The 21,118-nt window shown below is 36.7% G+C and overlaps 1 protein-coding gene across 4 annotated transcripts in view; it reads right to left on the bottom strand.

Annotated features, from left to right (window-relative positions):
* The window catches only part of TTC29 (tetratricopeptide repeat domain 29), a 220,166-nt gene that overhangs the window by 49,686 nt on the left and 149,362 nt on the right, over positions 1–21,118 (bottom strand). For all 4 annotated transcript variants that reach the window (XM_065634079.1, XM_065634080.1, XM_065634077.1 and 1 more), the window contains 2 exons: positions 9,202–9,293; positions 3,848–3,971 (listed from right to left, as the gene is read on the bottom strand). In XM_065634079.1, coding sequence (XP_065490151.1) covers positions 3,848–3,971; positions 9,202–9,293 — 216 coding nt within the window. The remainder of the gene's footprint in view (positions 1–3,847; positions 3,972–9,201; positions 9,294–21,118) is intronic.

A 21,118-nucleotide genomic window follows, 5' to 3' on the forward strand; every position in this document is an offset into this window, starting at 1 on the left:
GAGAACTAGGGAAAATCATGATAGGCTGAACAATACTGCTGAAAAGCTAAAATACTTCTTGGTGTATTTCTTCATCTTTTGAATATTTTTTCTTTGCCATGGAGCTACTTTGAGCTCAGAGATGGAGTAAAAGAAGAGTTGCAGAAACAAGCTTCTAATTTAAAAAGTAGCATACCACCACACCTCAACAGAGCGTAAGAAAGAGATTTGAAGAAATCTAAAGACAAAGAGATTGAATTGCTAGGAAATAAATTACAGCTTTCATTAAAACTAGGTAGTATAATCCAGGCTTGAAAGGTAGTATATTTAGTATTGGTATTATATGTGGCAGCGTGCAACTTTCTGCTCTAGTATCAGTATTGTCTAATGTTTATTTACTGCAGAAAAAGAGTCAGGTGACATTTTTTGCCAAGATTGTCTAAAAAGGTAAAAAAGGAAGTTTTTTTGCAAGGCTTTGAGGAATTTCAAAGCAACCTAATAATACTATCTGAGTGGTTACTTGATAGTAGATGAAATTAATTCTTTAGAAAAAGAGAGGTAATTCATACTGCCTAGACTATATGTACCTTTTAACTGGGTTCTAACTAACTCAGGCTGAGGAAGGTGGCCTTGAGATAACATGTGCAGCTCTGCAGTGCCTTGTCCTAAATGCAAACCAGCTCTAATGTCTAGCAAGGTCAAACAAAATATTAGGATGCATCAAGAATGCAGTGGAGAAAGCTAGAGTAGATATAATATCTTTATTTACATGAACAGTATATTAATAAAACTGGACAAAGTGAATATAAGCCAAACAGCAAATATAAACCAGAAATAGACTGAAAATTGCTACCAACTACAAAAGAAGAGTAGGGATGAACTGAATATAACTGAGGTGAAAGAAATCTATAAATAATTATGGATAGCTCTCTCCTATGGTGACAATCTCGATCACAAGCCTATTAAGGAGAAAGTTGGACATCCTTATGATAAAAAAACCCCAAACCAAACCAACAAACAACATCCCCCCAAAACAACAAAGAAGAAAAGGCAAAAATAGGTCTTCCTGGGAGCAAGTAATTATGAAACTTTTCATCATTTACCTTACTCTGAAGGAGTTAATTCTGGCTATTGTCAGAGCTAGACAAACTTCTTGTGGCAGTTTCTGTATGTCTGTCATTAACACTAATTATAGCCTGCCTGCTCTCTGGAAGATGTCTTCCAGTTTTCCAGTTGTAGCCTGATGGCACAAACTTCCTGACTGAAAACATTTTCAGAGTTGTCTTATCCTTTCTTTCTCAGCTTGATTTAATAAGATTGAAATTCCCTCCTGCATAGAGACCTGAAGGAGAGACTCCAACTGATACCTGCTGAACTTGAGATCAAAATTTCTATGATTGCTAAAATATGCCTGCAATAGAAAAGGAGAAAAGAGTAATAGAAATTCAGGTAGTCTTTATGGTTTGTTTAATACAGCAGGAGAGCAGAATTAGGTCTATAAGGACACAGCAATGCATAAAGAATGATAAGTAGTAGCATAATAGACAAAACGCACAAACACCTGCCTACTGTACTCCTAAGAACTATAATAGGTTAAGTGATGCAATTAGTGAGAGGAGTGAGGCAGCTCAGAATAAGAAACCTGAGAAAAGTGAAATGAGAAATGACAGGGTGTGTCATGCCGACTCCATCAGAGGTTGCATGTTCAGTAAGTAACCTGCTTAACGAACTAGGAGAAATTAGACCTAATACTCATGCGTAATACAAACCCAGGCATTTTAGGAAACAAGCAACATTTGGGTAAAACAATCATGACTAGAGAGTGGGAACTGAGTGTACAGCATTAAAGAAAGACAATGAAGGTGATGGAACGGTGAGGTGACAGAACTGCAAAGATACAGCAACAGTGTGGACAGAGCAAAGTGAACTTGGCCTAAGTCACTTTGGGAAGAACAGTAAAAATTATACCCCCAGTTTACTAAAGGTCTCCAAGGATAGATCTGGATATAAATAGAGATATCTTTAATTCGATAAGAAGGACAGCACTACTGCAAATTGTATCACTGGGGGAAGTATAGACTTGAACAAAAGTACCCGAATAAGGACTTAGAGAATACTGTCAATGACAGCTGACACCAAGCAGGCAACGATCCAAGAGAGGAAATGTCAATTTAGACTCCGTTTTGGTAAACATTGCTGACCTTGCAGAAAAAAATGGTATAGAAAATAAGGAATCATAAAACTTTAAGGTTTGTGGGGGTTTTTTTGGTATATTTAAATTACGTATTTTATGTAAGTTAATCAGGTTAAGTCACTATATTTCTTCCCTTCGGCACTGCTACCCCGGTTTGAGGCAGCAAATTCTGAACTGAGAAAGAGAATTTAGAGAATAAGCAAAAAGAGGTTAATTCTTAAAATATCCCTTCTCATAGAACTGATTATTAGTAATTGTGGCAGAAACAGTGAAATATAAAGGCAGTTAAACAGAATTTAGTTAATTGTTTTTCAAATTTGGAGTAGAATAATTACATATAGTTTCACATCACCCTACTTTCTTCTAAGTTTCAGATCGATTTTAAAGTTACTTCAGGAAGTTCTTAGAGACTTTAAAACCTAGTTTTCAATGGGAAATTAGGCATTTATGCTAAGAACATATGTAAATAGAAAGCACTCAGGCTAATTTTTCTAGGAAATTTTTCTAATGCTTATGAAACAAAATCAGCCCAGCAACTTTGGTAGTGGGAGTTCTCTGTAAGAGGAATCCAGGAAAAAAAAAAAAAGGAATTTGGGATAAAACGAAAATGGGCAAGTAGCCTGTTCACTATATTACACATAGAAAAGAAATTCTGACAAAACCACAGGCAACAGAAGCAAGAAAGGGTGATTTAGAAAGCGTAATTTTGTTTTGTTTTTTGTTCATAGTGAAAGTGCTTCCTAATTTCCACATTGTCCGGTCTGCAGAAAAAATCTTTTTATTACTTACTATGTCTAAATAATTTCGTGTAGCATTTCAACGCTGACATAGATGTTAAAAGGCTCAACGCGAATCACTCTACAGCAATGTTTTTAACCCTTCTAATTTCAAAACCCAAGTGCTCCTGCAGCGCAAGTGCTGTATCTCCAGAAGTGGTTAAGGTCAGAGTGAGATTGGAAACCACCACCCGGACAGGGTCCAATCCAGAGGCACAATTTCAGAGACTGGCACATGGGTCAGAAAGAAGCACCTCAAAAGACCTTAGAAATTACAATTAAGGGTGTTTCTTACCTCTAGCTTAATATTGTTCGTCACTGCCTATCTATTGATTGAAACAGGCCAAATCAAAGCCATCAGGCTGGATGGAAGCATATAGAAGAGAAAGCCCTTCCACTACCAAGACAGACCTTAGCCAAACTATTTTCTGCCAGCACCCATTCAATAAATTTGGCTGAATGTAGTGAAGAAAGTAAGCTGAGATTAAAAACTGCATATTAGTATGCAACATTGTATATAGTCATTGAAAAAAACCCACACATTTTTCAATGTATAGGATAATAAAATTTCATTTGCATTAACTGATGACTCTTTATGGGCATATGAATATTTGGATCTTGATTTTTCACAACACTGAAAGTCTATCATGATCAGTATTTGGAGTTTTTATTTACCAATTCTAGGACAAAACCATGTGTTAAATAGAGTGTGAAATTTTCACCTTTCCCAAAAACTTAAGGCCCATTTTATTCAGTCACACAGTATCTTCTCCTTTGGTAACTCTGGTAAGATACAATACCCAGATCAAATTCTTCTGGGTTATCTCATATGCAAATCCAGATTTTTACCATTAATTAAACCCAGTTGTTTGACATCATTACTACAACCAGTACTTACTCTTTCGTTGTAAATATTCCCAAGTAATACACGTGCATCCACCTGGCTTTGGCTTAGATGAGCATTCTCAGCAGCCTTCATAAACTCTCCCAAGCATGTAAGAGTTTCATCTGCTTTTCCCTGACTGAAGCAAAGGAGAGGGACAAAATTAAGTATTCACTCAGATGCCATCTACAAATGCTGAAGATCTAATCCCCCTGTTCTGAACTAACTTTGTGGTGACTGAGCCATGACTGAGCTTTATTTCCAGGACAGCTGTCCAGGCACTACCTGTGCTGAGACCAACAAGACTAGTCCATACAGAACCTCTGACGGCAGAACTGCATCCTTTGAGTTTAATAAAACAACGTTCTTCTTCAGAATGCTGTGCCATATTTTAAGGCCAAGAATGAAAATGCAGGTGATTGTTTTGCATGGTTTTTGGAGTTTCCATCATTATATATTTTTTTTTCTAGTGAGCAGCTGGTAACATTTTCAATACAACTGGACTTCACATCCTGACAAAATAGGGGTAAGCAGGCTAGTTTTTCAGTAAGACTTTGTGCTCCTGTCGTTCAGAGCTGTCACTTCTTGCTCTAGAAGCCTGGTGGAACAGCGGCAGCTCCACAATGGTGCTGTGTCTCAGGTCTGGGGACGGCAGCGCTTCCCTGAGTGGGATGCTGCACTTTGGCTGGCTGGATCAAAGGTTGCTGGAGTCACACAGGCAAACCTATAACTGTGGATTGCAGGTATCACCCCCAAATCCCATGAGATCAGATAAACCTGAGGTCATAGCTGAATCTAAGTTAAAAATTGTCTAATGTACTTTGACAATAATATTTGCAGATTTCCCTTTTTTAATAAAGCCGGTCATATTAACAATATAAGACTTCTGCAGCATGATTACAAAATATAAGATAGACATCTGGGTTTGCTTGTGAGGTATTACACTCTTTTTCCCTTTAAGGCTGAAGTGCTACTGCAGCTGACCTCAATATTAGCCATGAACTTGAGTCACTAATGTAGGAGTGCAGCATGCTAAATGTCAAGCCACCAAGCAAGACAGAATATCCAGTCTTAATTAAGAAATGCACAGAAACAGAAGTTCCTGTGCGTGATTAAGAACTATGATTTATTCACTACTTTAAAGCACGTTCAAATTATATTCCTGTAGCAAATGACTGACTGGGGTTTATTTACATTATGGTTTTTATTATAAACTATACTAGGGGTATGCGCTTTCAAAATCTGGCAGAAGTCTCTAATTCCCTGTCTTATGATATCAGAGTAATTATAACAGGGTAGAGCCTGCCCCAGAACAGGAAACACATCAAAGCGCGGCTGCAAATTTACAATATTGCAGTGATTGATAATATGTGACTGAGATGAGCTACATTGCTACAAAAGGATGTTAAAACACTGCAAACTAACATGCTTGAAATGTAGAAGTATATGCTACTGTAAAGCTTAGCTGTCAATAAGCAGAATTAGATTTACTAAAGTTTCCTAATTTTTTTAATATCACAAGAATATTAACTATACTGTACTGTAAACATTTGCCAAATGTCAAAAGGCTTCTAAATTTTAGAATTAGAAACAAATTCTTTTTTAAATTTATTTTTTTCCCTAAGAACAGAAAATCAAATGTGCCCCCACAGAAATACAGCATATGATTTATATAAGTTAAAGGACAAGGTTAAAGTGTTAGACAAATATTAATTCCAGTTTTTCTAGTTTTCTATATGCAGTGCACAGGTGCAACTCGAAGAGCATATTATATGGTATAATCATTAAATCCATTCAACCAGACCTTTGAGAGTTAAAAACATATATTCTGAGGAAAAGGACTCCTCGGTCCAAGGAATGAGAATGAAACAGTGCAGAATATTTGTGTATCAAGGTGATTCCAGTTTCCAATTGGGAAAACAGGACTGTTAACACCCACATCCCCTGACAACTGTCCAATTATGTATATCACACTTGGCCTACTGTTTGCAGTAGAAGTAATCAATAAAGGATGTGGTTGAGTGAACATAGATTTTGGTTGAGCCAATGCATGAAAACTTAATCATTTACTCAGAGTGGAGAAATCAAATAGAGCAGAGATGAAACAGCCACTAAGGGGTTTGTTGATTGTGCCACCAAGTTTGTGGGCTACAGGCTGAAAGTAATAAAGCAAATGGAATCAGTGACAGGAGAAAATGTAAAAAGGTTTTCTTAATTTCATGAATTAATAGAAATGTTTTGATGTATTTTTGGCCATTTTTTATATTTCACATAAAAACCTATGCTCCACATATAGATAACAGAAAAATTGTTAGGGCATATAACCTCTTTCAAGAAATCAATTTGATACATATCAGAAAGATATTTCTTAGTGTTAGAACTTCACATATGCCAACTAGCAATTGGTTGGTACAGTTTAACAATTTTTCAATGCAAATACTTCTAAAAGCACTACGGCTTGAGATATTTAAAGTATGCTAGAAGGATTACTGAAACACTTTATCCTGCACAAGACCTGGTAACATGATAAACAGGTCTTTCCCACTCAAAGGGCTAATATTTTATAGTTCCATCAAAAATCTACATGTTATTTTATACAGCCATATACTTTCTATCTTCTTAGACATCACCCTCCTAAATGGATAAAATGCCATTTCCTAAAGATATAGTCATTCATGATCCCACAGAACAGTTATGATGACTTCAGCAGAAGAGATTACATATCTGCAGCAACTCATTTTCCAGTTTCATACTAAAATGCCCTATGAGATTTTTACCCCTATTAGACTTTTATGAAAATATGCACCTTTTATAGGATTGCTCATGTGATTGAATTGGATGTATAAATCATGTGTCCACAAGAAATCATTACCATGGTGGACACCGGCAGAATAAGCCAAGAACATTATGCTATTATGTTAGATTTTTCCATGGAAAATGACATGCCTAAATGCACATGATAGAGAATTTCGGTTTCCTGTGGTCTGTGGAAACATCCGCAGCAAATATTTCACAAAAACTTCCAAAGCCATAGACAAGTTCTGAGTCATTTGGGAGGGCTCACCTACTTTCTCCAACCTGTCACAAGGCAATCAGTGCAGATTCTCACAGGCATTATGGTTATAATGCGTTATTTTAAGGGAAACACAGTCATCTTTTCTTCATAAAGACATTAACCATAAAATTAAAAATTATTTGCACAAGTCTAGCCTAGATCTGGTAAAAATACAAATACAGAATAATTACTGTTGGTGACAGAGTCTTCAGACAGCTTGATCACTTTTTCTTTATTTGTATTTTTTCAATCTACTTCACTGTCTGTTTATCTAAGACATGCCTCTCAGCCTGTGTATGAAGATGTTGTTGGAGATGGTGTCAGAAGACTTGCTAAAATTGAGAGAAACAACACCCACTGCTTTTCCTTCATCCAACCAAGCCAGTTGTCTTGTTGTAGAAGGTTAACAGGTTGGTGAAGCATGATTTTCCTGTCTTACGTCCATGTTGACTATTCCCAGTCATACTCCTGTTCTCGATGTGTTTGGAAATCACTTCCAGGAATGTTCACTCCCTCACTTTCTCAGGGATTGAGGAGAGGCTGACCAACCTGTAGTTTCCCAGATCCTCTCAAAGGCAGAAGTGACATCTGCAATCTTCCACTTCTCAGGAACCTCCCCCAGTTGCCACAACCTGTCAGAGATAACTGAAAGCAGCCTCACTTTGGCCAACTCCTTCAACACTCATTTCAAACGTTGCTTATGCTGTTTTCCCATGTCAAGGATACTTTATGGTCTACTCAGCTATTTTTGCGGCTTGTGATGTAGTAAAAGCAACCATGGAATTTCTCCATTTCTGCATAAAACAATGAATAAATGGGGTTTATGGAATGGCATCTCCCCATCTGTGATACCTCTTTGCAAAATTTTCCTACAAAAACAATGGATGAAAACTTCCTAAGTCTCTATGACCATCAGTCATGGAGCTCAAGCATTCAAGAAGACATAAGGCCCACACAGACAAGCAGATTTATACATCTTACTTGAGACTTTTTAAAGCTTTGGAGCACAAATCCAGAACTGTGGTTCTTTGAATTTTTGGTCAACCGAATGTCAGAATTCAGTTGAGTCATAGGTGCCCAGACCTTTCTACATAAAAGTTTCTCAAATGGCTGAAAGATACCAAGAATCATCATGATATTTTACAGGTCTGAGCAGTTAATGCCTATCGCATACCTAAAGCTCTTCAAAGCAGGCACCCATGTAAGGTGTTAATTTGGTTATTGTTCTCAGGACATAAATACCAGATGGGTTTTATAAAAAAAGTTGCAGCAGCCATTTTGCAGAGGAAGGATTTACAGCTATGTCTTTATCTGTGTAATAGATTAGCAACCTGACTTCAGAAGGATCTCCATAGCTGTAACTTCTGAGCAAATAAATGTATGTGCTCTCATTCCAGAATGCTTAAATCACAGAGAGAGGAAATTAATATACATGGTTTTCTAGGAATGTCCTCTTGGCTGTCTTAGGCCACCCTCTACCCGGACTGCTGCTTTTTGTGAACACAAGGAAGCCATGAATGCTCCTGAGAGCTCAGACACCTTTGCACTCATAGTGAAGTCACTCATTGCAACAGCTGATGTCCTAGTAACTAAATCTTTCTCAGTTTGGCTAAAGACACTTTTGAAAATGGGACCTGGTATCCTAAGTCTGTTCTTTGACTTGTTGAACATCTTACCCCATGTGCTTATTTAGGACGCCCAGAATATGATTAGCCATGAATTATGTGTCAGAAAGTTGAAGAGAGCTGGTATTGTGGCTGGTCTCTACATGCTCTGAAAGGCCAAGAGGCAAAGCATCCAACTCAAACATGAGAATTTGCTCCACACGCTGAAATAAATCTGGTGACAAGTCCTCCTCCATAAACAATTTGCCAATCTCTACCATGCATCATATGCAGTGATGTCCTCAAATACAGGATGAATCAAGGATAAGCTGCAATCTTTAATATCTTTTTTTATTCCTCCTTCACATGATAATTGCATTATGCTTCTTTACGTCAAAATTATTTGTGCAAGAAGTTAGAGTCATTTCAAACTAATACACCTAAATTTGTAGGAAAGAAAAAAGAGACCCCAAAATGTGGGAAAACAAGGGCATGTTATAGTTTACAGGTAAAGAAAATCTTGGGTCACACACTTTAAAAAATGTGTACTAGTTCAAAATAACTTTTGATGAAAGGATCACTTACTGCAAGAAGGGCACTGCTTAAAATTTAAGCAGTCAGTAATGGGAAGCGACAGACCTCTAACAATCTAAGTCTTTCACAGTTGAATGAATCTGCACTGACAGCCAGACAAGGATGTGTTAACCTACCTTACCAGGATCTTGGCCATAGCTGTATACGCTCTGCCTAGGCCAGAAGAATCACTAAGTGCTGTGAAGATTTTTACAGAGGTATTCAAAATCTGTGAAATAGGAAAAAAAAAACCCAAATCAACAAAACCCAATAAATACAAAGCTAAGAATTTCCACTTTTTTTTTTTTTTTCAGTCTCTGTGTCCATATGAAACACAAAATTAAAGGTTTTCCCACCTGTGCATTTCTTGTTTGGTCAGTTGTAATGGGACTAGGGTTTTGATCTTTACTTATAGTTGGTTTGAACTACTCAATAATTAAAAACTAAAAATATATAACTTGCATTTAAATCCCTCTATTTTGGCACTTTGTAAAAACCAAAGAGATATTACCTGATTTGCAATATAAATATATATAAGATTTTAAGAGCTTGTGCTTTTATTAATTTCTGTTAATACTTTAAGATGGGATCCTTTGCATTCATAGTCTTTTAGAATGATATGCTGAAACACAACATAGTATTATTTTTCTTTCTTTGATCTGTCACTATGACAAATTTTCTTAGTACGATTCAGATGCCTCAAAAGTGAATAAATTACAGGTTCTACATTTAAACTATGTTGGCTTAAAATACTGTAGATAATTTAGTTATTTTTGTGACTAATTATTCATGCACACAAGCAATTTGTTAACATTTGTTTGGAATGTACTCTATTATCATGATCCCTCCCATAACTGAATGCTTACAGCTGCTGCATAAAAACTAAATGATATTAATTTAATTTAACACCAACATCATCTATATTGCATAATTTCTCTTTTCATCCACTTTTTTTTCCAATGGTGATGATGGGAGAGTGCATATAAAATTAAATCCTATTCTTTCCTCCCTCCTCTTTGTTGCTTGACCCAACCTATTACACACATGAGAAAACAGGAAATCTCCAAAGACTATCTATGGAAATCCTTTTTGCACATTTCCAAGAAAGGAGTAGTGAATGTCATTTACCAGCCCTGAAGGGGGTTGGGAGACGTCCAGGGACATACGACAGTATCCTGCATGCCCCAAGATGCCTATTTATACCGAGGTAAAAGATAGGGCATTTTCTGTTAAGAGTGCATCCCCTGTCTATTGGCAAAGCGCATGGTTCAAAAGAAGACAACTTGTGTGCGCTAAAGCTATGGATGTCATCATTTCAGTCACTGTTTCCACTGCTCGGATTTCCTAGTTCTTGAAAGAGTCTTACTACACTCAGGAGCATCCTCGGACAGGGCTCTTATTTTTTAGTTATAGAAGTTCAGTGTGCACAAGAAGTAGCATTTACTGATGTGCACTGCACTATTTATCTTCCCTCAAGTACTTACCAGGTACGTTCTCATGTACATCAACATTGCATCCTGTACTTAAAGGTCATTGTCGATTGAGTTATCAACGCATAAGATATGACAAAAGGAGAGTGAAGGCACCTCAGTTAGGAACTTGTCACATTGGTTCAGAACTCACCCTAAACTGAATGCATATGCAAAGTTGTCAAGGTCTGCAGGGTGTCCTTCTATTATAATAATCCAGGTTGGTAACAGAAAAGCACACAAGTGTCCAAGAAGCAGTTTCTGGTTTTGCATTTAACTCAGATTTCCTACAACATTTTTGGTAATAATCATGGCCACATCAGAAAGCCTGCCATAAGTGTGAGAAGGTTTCCAAAATTTTACGTACTGGACTGAAAAATCACTCCCACTTTAAACTGGCCTCTGCAATATTGAACTAGGACACAGAGCCTCTAGTGGTTACTATCTGGCACAGAAAGGTTACTTCAGCATCTAAGGCTTAGGTTATTGTATTTTTTTTTCTATCAAAGATATCACAAAGCCCAGAAAGTACAGATAAAACCAAGGTGAAAACATAGCTATTAGCTGAAGTAAGAAGTTGGTTCACTATATCTCTGCAACAACTGCTAGAAAGAAGTAAGTAAATAAAGCCACTCATTCATATTGATGAAAAGTACTCATTTTTGTCCCAGGTTACTATACTACTCTATACAAATCAGATGTTTCATTCTAAAAAATGATGAACTAATGATGGTAAAATCATCTATGTGAAAGGGAGGAAATCTTAATAAATTACAATAGAAAATACAGTCTTTATGTCTGCATTTCAAATAACTCCTCCAGCTTCAGATGCTATGTAGGGACACATTCTTGATGGAAAGGAGTTGTGTAGTGCCTGGGTATGCTACAATTGCCCAGTATCCGTTTATGCAGAGGAAGTGAAGAGAAGCCTCCTCACCCGCAGCGCGGGCCTCACCTTCAACATTCAGGATAGAAAAAGAAAAGGTAGGGCAGGATAAAATGCTGGGTTAACATGTATGCATTAGAGGTTTTCACCCAAAGTCTCCTGCAACCACAGCACACTTTTTCATTTAAATATACAACACAAATTTTCATTTAAAATGAAAAATTACAGACCTTGCATGCTGGCAAATCAAGAGGAATTGACACCGTGTCTGTCAGAATCTGTAAGCAGACTAGAAACAACAAAAAGACATGGAAACTTTCCTGTTTGTTTACATGAGGTATGAACAGCCAGCCCATCTAACTGGGTTCCTATGAATGCTACGTAAGAGATGATATGCATGTGGCAAGACAGCATTGAGTGGGCACAGCTGGGCCAGTCATTTGTTCATTCTTTGACAAGTGGATAAATATCGGAAACTTATCCAACTTGTTATCAGTTGGATCTAATGGATTTCATAGGCCCCTATAAAAGTTTTTTTACTTTTAGACAGAAGTATAGCCAGAAATCGGTCTTTTATATATATTTTGGCCAATCTGTGCAGAGGACAGTGACATCCAAGGAAGAGGTGGAACATACCAATAATCAATACTGAAAGCTCCTATACAAATGTGCTGTTCTGCTGCCTTTATGGTCTTAGAGAATACGGCTATTGTTACACAAACAAAAAGGATGGCAAAATTGTTTTATACAACAGAACAAAAGTCTGCTTATTAGGGTAACATGCGTCTGCTTCTGTATTTTATGCTAAATATTGTGCATAAAAATGTAATCTTGGTAATTTTCTTCATGTTAATGAAACGGAAATAAAATTATATAACATTGTGTAAAGAGGTATTGAATGGGACTAAATAAGAATCTATAGTGGTAACGTACAGTAGAAAGAGAGGGTTTGAGCATTATAAGACTGTGGTTGAACTTCTCAAAACTCAAAGTTTTCAGAGATTTAGAGTTACTGAAGAGGCAAAATGTCTTTCATCATTGTTGTTGTTTTTTAAATTTTAGATGAACAAAAAGTTCTGATGAAGGAAAAAGGTTCTGAGGTAGGAAGCTGTTGCAATAGATTTATCCTGATCATGCTCGGTTCTGTTATAAAATTCCACACTTTTTCAAAGAGGCTTAGATACTCCTAGCAAGTAGTGGAAAAACATCATTGTATATGCAGTTGAACAGATTGGAATAACATACAGTTCTTTCTGCCTCTAAAATGAAAACGTAAGTTTAACAATATAAAAATTACAAAAAATATACTGATTTTGGTCACAAATTAGTTTCTGGCTCTATGTGGCCAACCATACTGACTGTCTCAAACTTCCTACTTCCGTGAGTCTGCAGTGGAAATACTGGTAAAAAAAAAAAAGACCAACAAAAACCAAAACACAACACTCCCTCTCCCCCCAACCAAACAAAAAATAAAACCAAAATAAAATTAAAATTCAAGTCTAATACAAAAATGAACGGTGAGGTTCAATCACTTATTCTCATATGTGCAGGATGTGGGAAGGTGGCAGGGTGAAGAGTTCAACTTTATCTTCCACATTACAGACAACTGTCTTACATGCCATCCACTAGTATTTTGTTGTATTCAGGAAAAAAAAAAGTTTTCATGGCTCCAAAATAGAAATAGAAAAAATTCAGGACACATTCCACGATTTGCCTTGTTTTCCTGCTGAGCACAAAAAACTGGATGCAGGTGCACATGGGAGGAGGATAGCTACTGTGGGAGCACCTATTTACAAAATCAACTCTCTTCCTGGGTCTTTGCAAGTCTATTGTAAAGACAAGTATTTACAGTGCATAAATAAAATAAAAAGCTCTGCTTAAATCCTCAAACTAGAGCCTATTTGTGGTATAGCTCTTGCACTAATTCTCTAGATAGTGATGAATTTCATGTTTACCTCCTCTGCCAAGAAAAATATTAGTCAGATCTCAGGGCCAGGTTTGCTTCTCAGTTATCTCAGCATTATGCCAGTGTGACCCCCTGGGGTTACTCCAGTAGTATAAAACAGATACACCAGCTCCTCCCCCAAAACTCCCCTCTCCTCCAAATCCCACTCTTTTTTTTTTATTGTTGTCACACCTGTACTTCTTTTATATGTACGCAAAAACATGCACACACCTCATTAGCACACACTGAGGACTCAGACAAAAAGCCTCAGGCTGTGCTGAACATTGATACCTCTGAGGATAACGGACACAAGAGTAAAAATTGAAGGTATGAATTTATGCTGAATAAAGAATGTCTATCCAACTCAACACAAGATTAATGCTACAATCAGTATTTTATCATTTTGGTGAAATATATGACTCTGACAAAAACATGATGAGATAATATTGATTTATAATACTGTAACTTCAAAAAATACAAAAACATAGTTCTGCTCTTAGCTTTGCACTTGATATTGTTGTCAAACTTTATTGGAAATACATTTATCTTGATTTCTGAAAATCTAGCTGTGTTTAGCCATTTCACAGCTGGTGAGCAGTAAAGATGCTTCTGCCTCATTTACAGGTCCTGAACGTGAATCAGACAATCAACTGCAACATTAGTCAAAGAGATCACTAGCTAATGATTTCTGACAGGCACTGCAGTAACAGGCCAAGGCCCAGCCTGGCCAGCAGCATCTGACAATATTTTTCTGGAGCCAACAATAGCTGTTGGTAGTCAGACGGTGCAACCAAGTGAGAACTACTGGCCTCATACCACTTAGTACCTCTTAAATACTTTCAGAAAAAACACGTAGCTCTGACAGTCACTAAATAATCACTTCCGTGCAGTCCAGTGAAAACACAAGAAACCAGAACTGCATGCATCGGCATTTTGCAGTTCAGTGAATGCTCTCCCACAGCTCCCTAAGAAATGTGTATTTAAACATGCCTAAAAAGTCCATAGTGGGAGTGGTAACACACCTGTGGACACCTGGAGTAAGGCCAAATAAGTTTTTCACAATACAGACCCAGAGGTATTCTTATTTTGGCCAAAATACAGAGTGAGAGAGGTTGGACAGCAGTAAGAAAATTGTATTGTTCATATAATGCATTGATTACAATGAGCAGAGTTCCAGTATCAACCAAATGGCAGCCCACACCTTGTTAAATGCTGAATGTATTCAGGCATAGCGAGCAACCAGGGTAGAAGTTGTACAGCATTCTGTCTGCATGCTCACAATTAAGGGATACTGAAACTGGGTGCCATGCTGAGGAAAGAGGAGTTTTCCCTGATTTGCCAGAACTGTTAGTTCTCCCTCTTTTCCCACAACTTGAATCCACCAACCCAAATTCCGTAAAGGTGAATGGTGACTTCTTGTCTTTAGCCACATCCAATTACACTGGACTACACCATTTTGATAAATAAATGGAAAAAAAGCACTAAACAAATTAAAAAAAACCCCAACAAACAAAACCACCTCCCACCCCTGAAATGTACAAACTGTGTCACTGCTCCTACAGTGATGGAAAGCATTTGCTGTTGGCCAATCTGGTCTGTTCCAAAACTGCTGTTCCAGGGACTTTAATGTGGGTATTTAGACAATACATAGCATAATGGAGCATCCTGGAGCAAGTGGGGGACAAGGGAAGTGGGGACAGGGGTTGGGGAGGGAAAGTCTGGCCAAGTCAAACATCAAACACTTGTTCAAGACCTTTCACAGGCCCTCGCCAGGACATGGCCATCACTGAGGTGTTGCTTCCTTGACACCTTCCCTGCCAAGTCACTGCTCCATCCAGCCCACACGCTTCCCTCCCCTCTTACACTTGGCTATCAAGTGCAATGTTTACCTCAATGCTCTATAAGCTTGTACAGCAATCGATGCTTCAAGGTGCTCGTGTCTGCATCTGCTTAAAGGATTAGAGAAGGGAAGACAAAAATTTCACTCATTCCTTTACAGGAAGGGTTCTTTGCCTGTGTTAAGTCTTACTTGGATGCTTTGCGTAATATTCAGAGTATGTGCATTTTGCTTTGATTCTGAATGGATGATATGTAAATACAAGTAACTAACTGAAAAAGTTCCTTTCCTCCGAGTTATTTCAAACTTCTGTTGGCTTCCACAAGATCAGGAGTTCACCCTGTATGCTTTATTTTGCAGCACAGGAAACTTAAAAGCCATGAAATGTACGGATCATTGAATAAACGTTAACTTTTGTTCCCATCCTTAATTATTTTGTATTCGCTTCTGTATTACTGTTCTTAATTGTGGCCTTCTGTGCCACTAACAATGATATTAATCATGATTCTCTATACCATACCGACAACTTTGTGGGAATGCAGTCATCATTTTAATATTTGTTACAGCTCATAAAGGGTTTCATTTAAATAAAAATAAAAATTTGCCAGGTCCTTCAGAGCAAAAACATATGCAAACATCAAAACCAGGTATTTTAGTCTGTTATTACTGTACAATTTGAAATCTTTACTGCAAGAGACATTAGTAAAGGTTGTTGCAATCTTTTTTTAGTATGGGAAGGTAATGTTTTCCAAACCGGCCACTGTTGACATATTTCTTCAAAATAAAGCATGGCTTAACAGTCTGGAGTGAAGAAGCTTCATCTGTTACCCTTTAACAGCAATAGAAGAGGAAAAAACAGTTTATGTATCCTTTCCATCCTGACAGATGTGACAATAGCTGGAACACTGCGCCTGCCAAGAGCTTTTATCAAGTATGTTATAACAACTAGTAATAAGTGTAAATAATAAATGGCTACGATCTTATGGGAAATGGTGGCAATACTAAACAATTTTTGGTGCTTGCTGATGGGAGCCTGCTAGTCTTGGAATTCCCTGGCTTCCCAGTAGAGTTTTGGCCTGACAATAAACAACAGTTTAATACTTTATCTAATCCCAGCCAGGAGGTAAGTTCAACAGCAAGCTTTTGCAGATGTTCACATCCAATAATCTATCCATAATTGATGAAACAGGGAGGTCAGATGTAATGGTTGCTACTATTCCAGCAACAAATAAATGGTTATTGACAAAACAAGGCAGTGTGGCGCTGAGTGCTGAGCAGTGACAAGCATGAAACAGTGCTGAGACAGAAGTAGTGATGTGAACACAGCCCTTCATCTTGAGAATTCCTCAACGTGATGTGTGGCACAAGGGCCACTCTGACACATAAGCAGATGGAAGCGACTGGTAAAGGAAAAATGAGATTCCATGAGTACATAAAAGACAAAGGCAGAGGTGGAGAAAGAAACGAGAAATGGGTGGACAAGACTGGAAATTTGGGTAAGTACAATAATGTGAATTGTTCAGAAATGTTTTTGTATAGCAGCACTGTGATCCAGATGTCTGGAGTGCTTTTATCACACTGTTGTGTCTATGTGAATGTACCTGGCTGTCAGATTGCTGTAGCCTCCAAAGAGCTTAATATCATCTTGTATATATGTGCATGCTTAAATGCCCGTTACTTCTTAGACAAAGCACCTATAAACATTCTGCTTCATGCTTATTAATATCTTTAGTCCACCCATGAACAGGTATTTTTAATTACACAAAGTTTTCCTAGCTAAAAGCAAACAAATAAATCCTTAGATTTGCAGAATGCAACAGAATAAATCTGCAAACTAGGAAGGTATAAAAAAAAATTAAGTCAGTTAAACCCCATTATTTTTCTTATACCTATACGGAAGTTAGGAAAAGTTCTCATTCAGCTGAAACCCTCATATTCTTTAAGTTTTAACTCATGTAAGAAATATAGTAAAAGAATTAATAGACTCTTTTTATTGACAGAATAAAACTTGAGTCATTTACATGCAAATAGACACTTGAAATCTTTTGCATCCATTTCAGTGCTAAGATAGTATTTTTACAATGTTTACTGTGTAATATTCTAATATGAAAAACAGCAGAATGAAATGGTGGCCATTATTGCTATATGTAGTCATAAAAAGATTTCAGACAGAAACATTTTAAATATTAATATTACTAAAATCACTTAAAGCACCATGGAATGTTAAATCGATTTATTTAGAAGTACAATTTATTTCACACTTTGCTACCAATTCTTTTGATCAGCTCTGAAATAATACATAAGCTGAAAGCAAAACAGCAAAACAAATTGCTTCTAGCAATGAAGCAGCAAGCTCTAGGTTTTATGCTGGCATGCTTCAGTGTTTTAACTTCTCAGGTTATTTATCTGTCAAAGGATAAATTTTAAATTCCTTAAGATCTGATGCCTAATTAAGATCTCCTCTTCTCCAATCTAGCCATTGATAGTTCTGATGAAGCAAAGTTGTTAAGCATTTGTTTACACCTGAGCATGAGTTGTCCCCTTGAAGTCAATGGGAATAACTGTATTGAAATTTAAACATGTATTTAATAAGTAAATTGCTGTAGCTTGAACTATACCAATTTGAGAAACCAATTTAATTTACAAACCCTTACATTATAGAATTTTTTAAAAGCCAGTTCATTTGAACTAAACTATACAAAGGAAAACAAAACCTCTCAGGTTATGAATATATTTGCATTTAAGTACTGAAATTCCCGAGTTTGTACAGTGTGGGTACAAATGTTTCATTTCTCAAAACACATGAAAAGTCTGACTTCTGTAAGTATATTATCTAACTGAATTAGAAAATTTCTTATACAGTTTTTCAGCCATTTGCTGCAGCTCTGGGTATAATATGTGCAGTTTCACTAATAGAAATACTACTGACAGTTCTTAAGATCTTTCACGCTATTGTTTCTCAGATAATATAAGCTACAAAATTGGATGTGCTGTAACTATCTCTTTTGCTCAATTATACACAGCATTTAGGTTCCAAGGTTTAACACACCTAAGATAGAAATCCAATACAGTCTAAAGTACATGAAGTAAATAACCTCCACAACACACAGTTGAGTACTGCTTTGTCTTTTTTATTCCTAGCCTGTGGGAATGAAATGAGTGGAAAGTTGTACATCAGCAGTTATTTAAAAAAAATAAAAGTATATTTTATTAGCTACTCTAAAAAAAAAGTTTCAATATAGTAAGTAGAAAATGTTTGCCTAAATCACATCTTTTAACTGACAGAATAGAGTTATTAGAAGTCTAGAAACCTCAGGCAGCGCAAGCAGACTAATTCTAACCTTATATCCCATAAACCAGACACTGTACAGCTGTGGTCACAATCTGGCTTGTGCTTTGCCTGGGAAAACATAAGGAAGAGCCATCTCCAGTGGCCATACCCAGCAGAGTATAGCAGAGATTGTTCTATCCCATCGGCTATATCAAAAGCAGGACTGGAGCGAAGGCTCCATGGTTGCCAAGAGTTCTGTCCTCCACTCCACAAAAAATAGATGCAAAGATATTTTTACTGCCTTTCAGAACAGTTTGAGGAGTTTTTATGGCTCAAGATATTAGAGAAAAGCAAACTTCCAGTAAGGGACAATTTGCTTCAAGTTCAAACATAATAGCTAGCAACAATTTCATGGAAACGGTTCGGAATCATACAAAGAATTCTCTTGATCTTAGGATATCTATTATTATTATTAATGCAGAAGTGTGTAAATACTCTTATTAATGTTGCACTGCAGCCTCCTCCAGTTCTTTTGCAAACTCCTACAGAGAGTGTGTGTCTAAGTGTACGTGTGTATCAGGTAACAGTAAAACTTGTCATTTTGTAATAGATATCCTGAGTCAAAATCTTACAAAAAAGAAAGGTTGAAATTTGGGAAACCACGTTTGATATGTTAAATGCCATGACTTGTAAATTCAGGATGTTTAAAAAAAATATATATATATGTGTGTGTGTGTGTATATATATATATTAAGGCTACATAAAACATATAAATATACAGAAACCCAGCATTTCTCATGCTGTTCGGGATTTTAAAACAAACACACAATCAGAGCAATGTCCTCCATGCACAGCCCCCAAAACTGGGGTTTTAAACTTTTTGTCACCAACTCGTATTCAGATTCCTGAGAACTCCAGTGGTCAGATAGTCCTAAAATTCTGAAAAGGTGTTACAGGTTTATCTAATGGAGCATGCAGTCAAATCTACAGCTCACTGCTGTTGTCTTGCTCTTTTGGGATATATGAATGATTAAATCTAAAATTGTACTGGATGAGATGAAAGTCTGACCATTTATGGCACTTTGGTAGCCAGTCTTATGGAACATGAGACTCCTGAAGAGTAAGGTTGCTATCAGCAAGTTACTAGTGCATTTATTTTCATTGTTGCTATGGGAAAACATGGAAATCTGATAATCTTCTGATTTGCTTGTCATCAAGTAATAGATTTTTTACATATTTAATATTATTTCTCTAGCTCTACATTTTTTGTATAACTTGACTACTTAAATGCAGTGCTGCTGCAGAATTTCAGAGTGTTTTCTTACAAAGGGTATTCATGTGTTACGTTTATCTTGACAAAACTTCAGTTTACTGAGAGGAGTTATTCCGATGCCATTAGCCAAGCAAAGTGTCATTTGAACCACAGACTCAAAAGGAAAATTATACCATGTTCCAATGCAATTGTAGTGGACATCATGTCACCAAGGTGCTAATCTGCGCTAAACAGAAAAGTAGTGAAGAAAAATAGAGACATTACATCTCAGGGCTACTCAGAACATTTTCCCTGTGTGTTTTTTGTTTGTTTGTTTTCTTTCCAGGTTTTCAAGAAACTGCCTAAGATAGGAGAATGACTACCTAAATTAAACCAACAGAAGAAATCCTTCCTTCTCTAAGAGACTGTTAACTTTCATATCCAAATAAAAAGTTAGATCTTTCTTCCACTTTAAGAATTAAGTGCTACATTAACAACAAAAAATTAATTGAATGATCAGACATTCACTTCTTTCCTGAAGTTTCAGGTCTTCTTTAAGATTCTCAACACAAATAATTTCCAATTTCTTAATTCTTAATTTGAGTCAGTATGTTTTGTCAGGGCGAAGTTCACTACCAGTACTAATTGTTCTCACACAATTTTATTTGTACTATCTTCACCAGTGCCTAGTGGCAGTGGAACCTTTCAGAAACAAAACTTAATCAGTTTCTTCAATAAGAAAACCTTTCTCTGCACATAATCCATTGTCAGTGTCAAGATCAATTGGAAACACTTACCTTCAAAGACGACTCAGAGTCTTGCCTATTTTTTTAGTTCCTCACCTTCCTTATGAAAAATACAAAATTTCTACATAAGTACAGTTTTAAGAACAACTTTAAAATTCCTTTAATAAAAGTGAAGTCTCTAGGAATGATGAGACCTTTTCTTAAACTCGTATGCTAAAATACTTTTCAAGCATGTGATGACACTTGCTCAGGTGAAAATGTTACACTTCATTACTATTGGCTAAATATCAGTTATAGATGAACAAAGGACAACCCAGCTGATTTAAAAGAGGGAGGTTTGAAATAATTTCCATTGAATAGTATCTTTTGATGTGTTTTGCAAGTGTCCATCGAAGTGTTTCTTTCTGTAGCAACAGTAATGAAAGCTTAAACCTAAATCTAGTGGTCTACCCAGACACCATTGACAGAAACACGTCTTGAAGTTCAGCCTTCCAGCAAAGCACTGGAATACTGAGCAAATCTCAAAAGAACGATGCTCATTCTTTCTCAACTATCTTTGACCATGTTTGGGAGAAAAGATCATAATATTCAGTCTACCTTTTGGAGTTCTTTTACTTGCTAAGATCCTCCTTGATTGGCCCAATTCAT

Source organism: Caloenas nicobarica, chromosome 4 (assembly GCF_036013445.1).
Source record: "Caloenas nicobarica isolate bCalNic1 chromosome 4, bCalNic1.hap1, whole genome shotgun sequence".
Taxonomy (NCBI): domain Eukaryota; kingdom Metazoa; phylum Chordata; class Aves; order Columbiformes; family Columbidae; genus Caloenas; species Caloenas nicobarica.